Raw genomic sequence first — 13541 nt, forward strand, 5'->3', positions numbered from 1 at the left:
CACAAAACTCCAAAAGGAAAAAGAAAAAGTGGGAAACTCAAGCCCCTTCATAGTGTACCTGCTTTGGTGTACTTTGCAGAGGTCTCAGGTATAATAGTTGCATTTTGTGTTTTGTCCAGAGTTTTTCTTTGTAATTAACCCAGGGGAAACATAGGCAGTGTGGGCTTACTCTATTTTAAGACTAAGGGGGCTACCCTAGAGCCTACTGGAGCTTCTTGTTCTCCATTTCCTAATTTCTGTTTAGCTGTAGGTCCATAACCATTTCCTCATGCAGCCTAAGAAGCCACCCTCAGCCACCACAGAGATCTCAGAATCATAGCAGCCTTGTTCTCTCCAGATGCCACTGAGGTTGGGGGTCAGCTAGGGCCCTGCATGCCTGACCAGGGAAGCCTTGGTTGCTAAGGTAGAAGGCAGACCCTGAGTGTTCAAACGCTGGAGGCTCATTGCGCAGTTTCTCTCTGCCTCCATCTTGCAGAAGGCCTCCTCCTCCTCCTCCTTATTCAGCACCTGTGGTCCTTGCTCTTGCTCTGTTTATGTCTCCATTCCCTGACCCCCCACCAAACATTTATGCCTCTTCGAGTTCTAATTTTGTCAGCACCCTGACCCCCTTTTTGCCTTTCTGAAGTTTTACTTCCTTTGCCCCCTTATTTCAGGGGACCCCTTGTAGCCCTGGGTAATCAGCCCCTCTATCCCATCATCTCTACCTGTCCGTGAGTTCTCACTGCCCATCTTCACCAGGGAAAGATCCAAACACACAAAAAAGATACTTCAGCATCTTCAGTTCTATTGTATTCAAGGTTACCTTTTTAAAATCTCACTATTTACCATTTTCTGGAGCTGTAGTTTCTTTGGAATGTGCCTCTTCCTCATCTTTCACCATCAGTTCCCCCGTTGACAAGAGCAGGTACAGCTTCTGAATCAAATCAGCAGCCACTCCAGAACCATTACTATGATCGCTCCCCAGCACAAAGAGGTGCTGCTCCTGGGACCCAAATTCACCAAACAGCTCACCGCTCTCTGACTCTATCTCATACACCTCGGGAATAAGGCTGACGTGACAGGGAAAAGAAATGAAAAAATACGTTAGCCAGGCCCCTTGCAAGATTTAATGTCAATACAGCCAGATAATACAACAGGAACCAATTTTATGCATGTGATTGGGATGATCCAAATGCAGTTTGTGGATGAAATTTGACAGAGGACTAATTTTTTAATATTCTGAAGGAAAATTAGACATTTGTGTCGGTGATTGAGGACTTCAAATCAATATTATGCTATCACTGGATTTCCATTGAGTGATTAGGGTTTAACTTTGCAAAATCAAACTTAAAAGACTCCTGCCAGTCTTCACAGAGGTTCTGTTTATTAAATGGCAAATGTTTTTGTAGCTTTTGTGACTTTGCCTTTTTCATGTTCTCCTGCTGCTCTAAGGCTGTTACATCAAACCTTGGATATGATCGTTTTTGTTTGGTAATACCCAACCCTAGGAACCTACATTGGTAATATACAGTTACTACTAGCAAGATATTTTAAGGGCGTCTTCTTTTTTGTAAAAGCATAAGAGATGGAAACACGGTTCTTGCTGACATGGGTCAGATGTGATTTCCATTAACACCAGATCTGTGCTGTCATCGCGAAGCAGGAGCACTAACCGAACACGCATGTACACGAGTGCACAACCCACAACCAGACTTCTTGCATCCTGAAAACCAAATGCCCTTCATTTCAAATTACTTTCTGTAGGGCTGTTTTCAGCTGCAGTGTTACCCAAACTGCAAATCTGTCAACTCACAAGACAGTGTTTCCTGTGCCTGCAGCCTCTGGGTTGGGAGAGGTGAGGTTCACACACTTGGGTCTCAGATCCGCAGGAGGGTAGTTATTCATGGCACCTGGAGAGAGAGTGGGCTGGTCAATCTAAATCTTACTCTTTCATGTTCTGGGTATTACCCAAGGTCAGTTCATCTCTCTCTCTGACTGGGCGTGTTTTCAAGAGCAAATTCATTTTATAAAGGACTCAGCAAAGTGGGCACTCTCTGACATGGCAATACCTCATTGGCAAAGTCAATGAGATACAGCGGTGATTGAGTCAAAAATTCTCAGGCTCTGTGCATCACAGGCTTGCAGTACAATTCAAGCACAGCTCCTAATCTCTTCGATCATCTGTTTCTCTCCCTACAAAAGGAGGATCTTTCTAGAAAACACCATTAGCTATTGAAATTGCCTGGCCTATTTATCTTAAGGTTGGAAGGAGGCACCATATTTTGCAAATGATAAGCCTGCTGGTAAATATAAATCACGAATGCCAAGAGTCCTAGGACTTTCTGAGTGCCAGAAAATCTGCAGTCCTGAGAGTCCCTCATAAACTTGCAGGAGCTACAGACAACCGTACAATGCCTCCGACCCACTCCTAATCCCCAGCACCAGCCAGTACTTGCTTGCTGCTGCAAGCTCTTAGGTACACTACTGTCCTATGCACGAGTCTAAAATGATAACACATGGACAGAGGCTGGAGCAGCCATTCTTGAAGCCTTACTGTGAAGACACCCTTGACTCTCCCGCCTGGCTGTGCCCAAGCCTGTTGTGTGGGGCAAAGGGCCTAGAAGAGATTTGTGCCCACGGCTTATAAGAATTCAAGTCAGAACCAAAAGTAATTCATAAGGACAAGGTAAGATTAAAGTCCTTGGAGCAGGTGGAAGGTGGTGCTAGTGGAATATTATTTATTACAGCAGCAGCTCTTGCTAAGGGTTTAGAAACTGAAGTATAGTTTAGTGAACAAGAGCACAAATCTTGGGTCAGAATGCATGGGGTTCAGTCTAGAATTTGCCAACTATTAACTGTGAGCTTTTGAGCAATTTATTTAATGTCTCTGGACCTTAGTTTTCAAACTTGGAAAACACTACTGTGCTTTGAGGGCCGTACTAAGGATAAAATCCATTGAAAGAACATTGTATACAGTAAACACTCACAGGTTAGGGTTAAAAGACACTTCTTACCCAAACAGAGCTTTTCTGACAAGTATCTTGATAGTGTAGCAGTAAAGTTCAAGGTCAATAAGGCCTGAGATTTTTCTCTGTGGTTTTCTTACTGCCTCTTACTCAGATCTCAGACTCCACCACACTTGATGGAAGTGAGGATCATGTTACTATGTCATACGGTAGAGTGTACGTAGAGATATTAAATGTATTACAAAAGCAATAGAAGGAAGCAGCCCAAGTGCCTGTCAGTGGATGAGTGGATAAAAAAACCTGGGGTACATTGACACAATGGGATACTACTTAGTCATAAAAGAGAAAGACATCTTATCTTTTGCGACAGCATGGAGCAAGGATGGACCTGGAGAGTATTATGCTAAGTGAAATAAACCAGTCAGAGAAAGAGAAATACCACGTGAAATCACTATGTGAAATCTAATGAACAAAATAAGTAACAACAAAATATAAATAGACTCATAGATATAGAAAACAAACTGACAGCTGTCTGAGGAGAGGGAGTTGGAGGCTAGGTGAAAAAAGGTGAAGAGATAAAGCAAAAGAAGAAACAAACCTCACAGGCAGACAACAGTAGAGGGAAGGAGGAGGGGTAAACTGGGGATCAGTGGTGATGCAAGGAGACCTGACGTGGGGTGGTGAACATACAATACAATACACTGATAATGTATAGAATTGTGCACCTGAAACCTAGATAATTTTGTGAAATAATAACACCCTAATAAATTCAATAAAAACAAACAGATAGATAAATAACATGTTTTAAAAAATCAGCAGAAGAAGCCCTGGCTGGTGTAGCTCAGTGGATTGAGCGCGGGCCTGCGAACCAGAGGATCGTGGTTCGATTCCCAGGGCACATGCCTGGGCACATGCCTGGGTTGCAGGTGGGTTCCCTGCAGGCCAACTCCCAGCAGGGTACGCACAAAAGGCAACCATACATTGATGTTTCTCTCCCTCTCTCCATCCCCTCTAAAGATAAATAAATAAATAAAATCTTTAAAAAAATCAGCAGAAGAGAAAAAGTTTAATGACTTACGTCTGATTGAATAGACAAATGGCTTGACAAACTTGATGATATAGTTCAAGTCTGGCTTGTGGGCTCGCCCAAGCTGCACTAAGTGATGATCCAGGGGGTGGCTGGCTAATTCTTCTAATTCCTTGTCATTGTGTACAGGACCAAATGAAAACACAAATAGGGAGTAGCCCTGACACTTGGCTCTCAGAGATACATTCCTTAATACTTCCTTATCTAGGGGGTCAGTTTCTCCAGCAGATACAACAAAGATAACTTTGTTTTTCCGCAAATTGGGGGTTCCTGTAAAGACGTTGTCAATTGTCCACTGCAGGGCATGGCCAATAAAAACATTTCCATTGAGATGCTGAAGAGAGTCTTGGAGATGATGTTTCATTTGGTATATAGTGTTATAAGTAAGCAAATCAAATTCCAGGTAGACAGGGCATTCTTCAGTGTTGGGCCTATAGCCTGGGGGAGAGTAGGTCAGGACCGCCACTCTGTCTCCTAAGGTGGAAGTCAGTGGATCTGGGGCAATGTGAAAGTAATCAAGCACTGAGGTTATGAAAGCTTTCACTTCCTTAAACTCATCATTTCCTACTCTTTGGGAAGAGTCAATGAGGAAAGCTACATCCATGTAATACTCTTGAAGAGAGGCATCTCCAGGTTGCTTGGCAGGACCTAGTTCTTCTTTTCTGCCATGGTTTTCATGTCCTGCAACAGAATAACTCAAATCACTGTTCTTTTAGTAGAAGAATAAACTCAGAACTCCTAGCCAAGGAAGATAAATACACAGCATGGGATTTCCATGCTTCACTCCCACACCTGTGGCAGACATCACCAATCAATTTCAGTACATGTTCCCAGATTCACTCTCCAATTACATCTTCACACAGTGCATGGAGAGCCATTACCATTTGACAGGCGTTGTTAAATGAAAAAAAAAATCTTATTTGCTACCCCACCCCAGATCTTTGTCAAAGGTTGATCCACACACTCTGTTAAAATGCAAGAAAGGCTATTTCATAAGTGTTCTAATAGAAAGGGTTACTTACCATGTTAGTGACATACTACTTCATGCACGCCCATACCAGAAATATTGCTGTTTCCCCCCAGTTTTCTCTTTATATATGAGAAACATCTTAATTCTTTTCCAAAGTACCCAACAGAACTATTTTCTAAAGAGGTGTATTTCACCTACAAAATCAACCTCTAAATGTAGGTTCTCTACTTACTTATAGGATTAGCATGAGAATCCAAGAAGCTACATGTAGGTGTTTATTTCTTGAAAACTAAAATTTACTGAAACATAAGGTGTGATTATTTTACTTTGAGTCTAAATTCATCTTATTTGAGGAGACTGGGCCTTCAAAAATATTTTCCTTCAAAAAAACCTGGCAGAAGTGTGGATAACATGTACACAGCCAGGCTGTGTATTTTCTGGAAATGTCACCAAGCCAAATTCCTGTCTTCAAGTTTATGGGAAAATTTCCTCAGAATGGCAGAGGAGAAAGGGCTGGCTCCCTTTGTTATTGACAAGGCTTGGAAGAAATGAGGAATTTCCAGATGAATTTCCAGGGAAGCACCCCAAGAGATCAGCGTAACTTTGGCCCAGATTGAAGCCACAATGCCAAGTGTACTCTACTATCTTTAGGGAGAAATGGGGTAGAAAGGGAATTTAGGGAGAAGAGAGAATCTATAGGACCTAAACCATTTGGATTGGGATTAAGTACGCTGTTAAGTAGCTATGCTGCCTTTCAGGGCATTTGTGGGAAATCTCGGGACATGCAAATTCCAATCTGCCTTGGAGTTTGTCCATGGGCCAAGATTATCCATGCGGTCTCCCTAGGTAAGCCACATGTACAGCTGAGGCTAAATTACATGCATGTTTCTTTCCACATGAGTAGATATTTTTTAAGTTAATTTTTATAATAAGACATTTCATGAGGTTGCTGATGCTTTCTTTCTCACTTTTACATGTTCTGGGTATTTAATTGGGTATTCAGTTCACTTCAGTTTTTATGCTCAGCTCTACGCATGTCTTCTGTCATTTAATCTTCCACGCAGCACTATGAGGATGGAATTATTATTCCCATTTTACAGATGAATAAGCTGAGGCTTGGAGAGGGTAAATGACTTGGCTAAGAAATGACAGCTTGGTAGAAAAGGTAGTATATGAACACCTTCAGAAGAATTTGTCATCAGATATGAGGGTAGAACAGATACAAAAAGGGGCACATTAGCCACCTCACCAAAGGCCCTGTAACCTTGTTTGGAGAATGAGTATCTTGGTCAGTTGCTGTTACTTCTAACTGAAACCACTAGAGGAAGTTTTCTTCCAAAAGTAGACAGTTTATATGAATTAAATAGAATTTGTAATTTTTCTTCTCTAGGCATTGTAGAGCATTGGTTATTTGCAGAACCTACAGAGTTTGTTTGAGTCCTGTCTGCTATTTGTTGGCTCTGTCACCCAAAGTCTGCTCCTTACCTGTTTTGTTACCTAAAAAATAGTAGTCACATACCACAACCATAGAATGCCTTTTAGGGAATTAAATAAAGTTTGCACAGTACCTAGAGCATCCCAAAAACCTCAAATAAGTCTCAGACATCTGAAAATCCTGCCTGGGATACTATATTTTGCAAATCAGAATTTCCATAAGAGAAAATACAAAGTCAGCTGGTATTAGTGGAACAGAACTTACATGCACAGGTACAAGTGCACACAGGCCCTAAGAAACGAGGAAGCCCGTTCTGTTGTGTCCATGCATGCATAACTGCGGGGGTGGGCAATAACTTTCACAGCTCTCCACTTAACACCGCCATCCCAGGCCTGTTCTCCCCACCTGGTGAGGTCGCCGGCCAAGCTCTAGGGCTGGCCAGCAAGGTAGGCAGGCACGAGAGTGCGCATCTGACAACATGGCATTGATTTTAGGCCAAAGGGAAATAAAGACACACTTAGACTCTTGTTTTATTGTATGAGGTCCTCTTTCCCCCATTTGCCAGAAAAAGTAGGAGTAACTATTTTAAAATAGATTTTATTCTTGTCCCTCAAAACTTAAAATAAATGTCTTTCTTGATCTAGACTTTTCTACATGGCACTTAAGTCTGTACGACTCACCTCGCCATCTACTTCACTCTCTGAAACAACAGGGTGCAGGAGGTACCAGGGCACAGAGAAAGCGTGGTACATGCCAGGAGTTATTTATACCCAACACCTGGATTTGAACTTTGGTTTTATGGTGTTATTCTGTGCTTTGGCCTTTGAATGAGTTTATAGGCAAGGATTTTTTTTTAAAATGAAATGAAAAAATAAATTGTACCACCAGAATTATTTTAAAGTGTTGCAGACCCCGACCCACAGAGTCTGCCTGTTGTGGAATGCACAGGCGACAACAATCCTGTGTGGAAAAAGGGAACAGACACAACTACTCTCCCAAGGGGAGAGTGCCTATGGGTGCCTCAGCCACTCCCTCAAGAGGGGAGCGCCCCGACCCTTGCCTAGACAGGCTTTTATTGTTTTCCTGGGGTCTTACATCATAGAAAGACTTATTATCTATCACATAGAATATTATTGTCTACATTCTAGGTACAATCAAGGAAATGAAAATAACATGCAGAGGGGAATGGCGATGAGCTCATTAGCTCTATCCTTGGGAGAACTCATATAGGCTTTGGAAATTACCTTGAAGATAGACAATACACATTTGTTGTTTTAGACCAGGGTGATGGAGTTTTAGCAAGAGCAAGCCATAACAATCTGTATACATTTTATAGGCCTGATTCCCATGGGAAAACTCGGTTTGAAGATATGGCTTTATTAATTGCAACAAATGATTGCATGAGACATACAGAGGCAACTGCCGTGTGTATTTGAATTCAAATAGTCCAGATACCTTGAACTCTCTGTTCACATTAGTTTTGTCCACATGTAAAACCTTCAAGGAAGACAATCAAAACTACAATAACAGTATAATAAAATCCTCAAAAAGTTAAAAATAGAAATACATATGATGCAGCAATTCCACTTCTAGGTATTTATCCAGAGAAGATAGAAACACTAACTCAAAAAAATATTTGCATCCCCACATTTGTTGTAACATTATTCACAATAGCCGATATGGAAACAGTAAACATCCATGTTCAGCCATAAAAAATGCAATCTTGCCATTTGCAACAACATGGATGGATCTTGTGGGCATTATGCTAAGGGAAATAAGTCAGACAGAGAACAAATACTGTATGGTCTTCCTTGTATGTGGAATCTAAATTTTAAAAAAATCAAACAAGCTCATAGATACAGAGAATAGAGTGGTGGTCGCCAGAGGTGGGGAGCGGGAGTGGAGGAAATGGGAGAATAGGGTCAGAAGGTAAAATACATAAATATATACATAAATATAAGGTCTGTCCTGAAGGTATCCAGCCATGTAATATGAAAAATAGAGCCCTGGCTGGCGTAGCTCAGTGGATTGAGCGCGGGCCTGCGAACCAGACGATCGCGGTTCGATTCCCAGTCAGGGCACATGCCTGGGTTGCAAACCGGTTCCTTGCAGGCTAACTACCAGCAGGGGATGCACAAAAGGCAACCATACATTGATGTTTCTCTCCCTCTCTCCTTCCCCTCTAAAAATAAATAAATAAATAAATAAAATCTTTAAAAAATAAAAAAAATAATAAAAATACAAGTTTTAAAATAAAAAAAAAGAAAAATAGAGACGTTTATTGAAGAAGATACACAATACAACAAACATTGTACGTAGGACAATGACACTTCAGTTCTCTTCAAAGTAGGCACCTTGGGACCTTACGCAGTTCTTCCGATTGCCATCAGCTGTCCCATCGTATTTTCCTGAATCTGACTTACGGTCAGAAATGTCTTTCCTTTCAAAGGTGATTTTAGTTTTGCGAAAAGCCAGAAGTTGAAGATGCTAAATCTGGGCTACGGGGGTCTGAGTCACCTGGGTGATTTGATGTTTCACCAAAAAACTCTATAGGAGACAGGATGCATGAGGGGGCACATTGTTGTGCTGAAGCTGCCAATCACCAGTTGTCAATAGCTGCAGCCTTCTGAGTCATCCAAATAGTTTCTGTGGAGGAATGTTCAGGCCTAATGCAAAATCTGATGCAGATTTGTTGCTCTTCTCACTCGGTCATTTTGAATGTGATGGCCACAGAGCACACGTGCTCACTCAATGGCGTCTACCGCCCCCACTGACTAGTACAGTGAAGTCATCATTGTTCACACATGTGCATTCCAGTCCACTCTCCTTGGTTATCAGGTTATATTGATGTTGTGCAAATCGTTCTCGTTATATTAACAATGGTTGGACTTTTTCTAGACAGGCTCATCCATAAATAAGGTGCATTAATGAGCAACAACAAACCAAAAAGAATCTAACCCAAACAATAAAGGACTATCAAGATGATAAAACTTAGCTATGCGTTTTGATTTAATAATAAAACATGTAATTCATATTTTCATTCATCATATTTTCAGAATTTTCTGTCAGATGTGCAATAAAATCTGAGTGGCCTGGCAAGAGCACAGCGGTTGGGGGGAAAGAAAGGGAGGCCCAGTGGTGTTTGGGAGGGGGAGGAAACTGAGTGATTTTGCCTTTTTGGAGTCTGAATTGAACTATATCTCTGTAACAGTTTTGGGGGGCATTCCACACTTTTTGTAGTTTCTAAATACGGAGTCCAGCAATAAAAAATAATCTGGCATTTATCTTGCCACAAGGTAATTCAGGCAGAAGCAGACAGAAGCCCAGATAAATCTGATCTTCCTGATCCTTCTGATTTTAACAGCCATTTGCGGAGTGAAAACAGTGTTTGCTATTAAATTAGAGCTGCACCATGTAACCTGTACACGATAACTATGTAACAATTCTGGAATGACCACGTGACCCCCAACTGTTACGAGTAAAGCCAGGGTGGCCAATGCTCACTGTACTGAGGAGTCAACACTTCCAGAGGCCCAAGGTCAAACACAGCAAAGGCACCGATTTCTCGGCACACTTCTCCCAGAGCTAATGCCATGCTTTCTGAAGTAAGGTGGAAAAATATAAGCATGAGATGACAAAATGGCTCTTTCATGAAAAACTTTAGGTTACATTCCTATCAATGTCTTATTTTTAAATTAGCAAACAGAGAAGCGTCCCTGAAGTGGAAACACAGAGCAAAAATCTTAAGGCCCACCCCTCTTTCCCCCAAATCCCCAATATAATGAATTCCCAACAAAAGTAAATGAGACAACCTCAGGCCACAGTTTACAATGAACAGGAGACTCAGTTTATTCCCAAAGATCATCAAGAGGGTTGAGACTTCTTAGACAGTTCCCGACACATGTCATTAAAGCTTAGACATGACTGCACTTCCATTGCTGACCTCTTCTGAACGCACTGGTGAAGTGAAAGCAGGACATTCAGCTGGTGTTCCAGGGATGAGGCCAATCTGAGGCCTCTGTGTGTTCAGAGGCCAATCTGCTGCATTTAATTCCAGTACAGGTTTGAATTTAGCAGAAGTAAGACTATAGATTCCGGTTCACCGCATGACAGCAAAATTAGAAGTAAGCTACAGGTTCAACAAGAGGCAAATAGCTAAATACACACATTTATTAAAAGCAACATTATAAGGACACCGAAAAATCAGTATGAAGCTTGAAACAATATGTAAAATATATCACAATATTATATATGAAAAGCATGATATGCAGTTGAATAAAACTAGGTAAACCTATAAAACAAAGTTCCATACCACACAAATAGCTCAGCTGGCTAAGTTGTTTGAATGTGGGACTCTGCATACCAAAATTTTATATGGTGTAATGGTACTTTCATAACTTTTTAAAAATTAGCAAATCCTAAGGGTATAATGGAGAGACAGTCCACAGGGTGTAGGACCCACCACTCCCGCCCTTGAAATTCTAGTTCCATTATTGTGGGGGCATGGAATTTCTTCTAAAAAAAAAAACAGGGTTTCCCTCACTATTGACAGTTGGACTGGGTAATTCTTTGTTGCAAGGGCTGTCCTGTGCACTGCAAAATGCTTATCAGCATCATGGCCTCTGCCCACTAGAAGCCAGTGGTACCCTCCAATCGTGACAACAAAACTGTCTCCAGACATTGCAAAGTGTCTCCTAGGGCAGGTGCCCCTCGATGGATTTGCAAGAGGTGACCATTAAATACCATTCCAACTCTAATACCGGATGATTTATTCAAAGTCAAAAGACATATCGGCTTTTCAAAAAGAGCTAATTTGTAGATGAGAATCAGATCAAAGGTAGACAAAAATGTAAAACAAAGCCTGTGCAAATTGTCTTGAGTTCAATCCCAGCCTCACTCGAAGAGGGAAGTGTTGTTGCTTCTAATTTAAAATTGGTTCTCAAGAAAATTCATTGGAAAGAATATCAGCTGAAGTTATCCTAAGGCCTTGGACAGCTTGAAACTCTGACTGAGACATTTGGATGGATGGATGGATGGATGGATGAAATGTTCAGCGGTCTTTGATGAGCAAAATAATATTGTAACGCAGTGCATCTGGAACCCTTGGGCAACAAATTCTCCCTTCTGTTCTGTGATGCTAGATGCCCAATTGCTTCCAGCTCCATTGAGAACACAGAGCAAGTCTGGCACGCCAAAGTGGTGGAATGCGTAGTGGCTCCCAAACTTCAGCCTGTGTCGCAATCACATGTGCCGCCTGCTAAATCAGATTGTTGAGCCTCAGCCCGAGTTTCTGGTTCAGTAGGTCTGGGATGAGAACCTGCAGTTCTAATGAGTTCCCAGAAGATGTTGATGTTGATGGCTTAGGGACCACACTTTGTGAATCACTGGGGTAGTGGACCTCGAACTTGAGGACATACAGAAATTACCCATGAAGGTTTTAAGGCTTGTAGCTTTTCCTGCCCCCTCACACTTCTTTTTTTTAAAATAATTTTTTAATTTAATTCTTGTTCAAGTACAGCTTTCTGTCTTATATTCCCAACCCTGCCCGCCCCCCCCCATGCTCCCCGCCTCCCTCCCATTTCCATCCTCCACCCTTAGTTATTGTCCATGTGTCCTTTATCCTTGTTCATGTGAGTCCATCCCCTTTTCCCCTATGATTCTCTCTGAAGCAGTGGTTCTTTGGAAGGCTTAGAAATCTGTGCTAATGAAGAACTTCCATTCCAAGTGATTTGGACAGAGATTGTCCTTGAGATCCTGTTAAGAGTGGGAATAGGTAGAAAAGGTGATGGCATTGAAGATGAACTTGGGAATCGGAGCAGAGAAGAAGCTGAGATGGGGCAATGGCATAAAGACAGTGGTTGTGTTTCTTGTGAAAGAAGGTGATACCCAACTCATTCCCAGCCCACAGGACTCTGGGTTTCCTAAATGGTTGTGATTCTTGATTTTCCCTCTAGATTTTCAGTTCAAGGGCAGAAAGAGCAGCCATCGGCCAAAAGAATCACATTATAAATGAGTAATAAGCAGAACATATGGAGGCACTTATGCAGATTATCAACCTTTTATTTGTGCAGTACATCTGGAACTTATCGATGCTCAACTGCTAGCAACTGAGTAAAATATTAGAGCCATAATTTACCCTCCATGAGGATGGCACATTATACAGAAAGTCCTCGGTAGATTTTGGCAGTTGGCTAAAGGTGAATTTAGGGGGGGGGGAAGGAATGACACAAAGTCCCTAGATAATACTTATGATCTGAGACTAAGGTTTATTTTAAAGGATAAAACATATATATTATCCTCAGGTCTGAGACTCACTGTTTCCAGGCTGCCACAACCTGACATAATCCTCACGGAACTCCCAGCACACTTCAACCCAGGAGGAACTGGGCGGGGTGGGGATAACTGACAATGTACATTTTTTTCTTACTAGAGCCACGTACAATTACTTCTTCAGCCAAATTGGATCTTATGATAGCTACGGGTATCTTGATTCCCAGACATCTGAAAAACCAAATAAAAAGTCTTTCTATTATTACTGAACAATGGTCATTAAAGATGGTTGCAAAGATGAGGGTTTTTTTTTTTTGTCCTTTCTTAAACATCCAGTCATAGGACTGTGCTTTCAAAAATCATTTCTACAGTTCGTGAAATACCTAGTCATATCTGTGTTTTCTAAAAAAGTTCACATTTTTGAATGATTAGACTTTAGAATGCTTACCTCTAACAATACTATCACAAATGACTGTTATTGTAACACAGACAAAAGCAACTTCTCTCTTCCTTTTTCTTCCTTTTAAACAGAACCATAACAAATTCCTATCCCCTCAGGGTTGTCATTATTCCCATATCATTAAAATAAACACCCTGCATTAACTACACCCATTAAAAAGAACAAATATTTTATTTTCTTCTTTAAACCTTATATGACAATAAGAGCTGTTTTAACTAAAAATATACACACTGGAGTACCTTAATGCCATGGGACTGCATATATTCAGTTTTACTGCATTACCTCTTTTTTAAGATTTATTTTTTAACTAATGATTGATTGACTTTTTAATTCTTAATTCTTGCTTCTTTTATAGAAATGTATTTCTTTACGGA

The 13541-nt window shown here is 41.2% G+C and overlaps 1 protein-coding gene across 4 annotated transcripts in view; it reads right to left on the reverse strand.

Annotated features, from left to right (window-relative positions):
* COL6A5 (collagen type VI alpha 5 chain) overlaps window positions 1–13541 on the reverse strand; it is a 111099-nt gene that overhangs the window by 8988 nt on the left and 88570 nt on the right. The window contains exons 38-40 of one of the 4 annotated variants that reach the window (XM_037061311.1): window positions 4024–4713; window positions 1793–1889; window positions 826–1049 (exon numbers count right to left, since the gene is read on the reverse strand). In XM_037061311.1, coding sequence (XP_036917206.1) covers window positions 826–1049; window positions 1793–1889; window positions 4024–4713 — 1011 coding nt within the window. The other 3 variants (XM_037061314.1, XM_037061312.1, XM_037061313.1) reach the window with 3 other exon arrangements.

This window comes from Sturnira hondurensis, unplaced genomic scaffold (genome assembly GCF_014824575.4).
Source record: "Sturnira hondurensis isolate 20B ecotype Veracruz unplaced genomic scaffold, ASM1482457v3 Scaffold0013299, whole genome shotgun sequence".
Lineage (NCBI taxonomy): Eukaryota > Metazoa > Chordata > Mammalia > Chiroptera > Phyllostomidae > Sturnira > Sturnira hondurensis.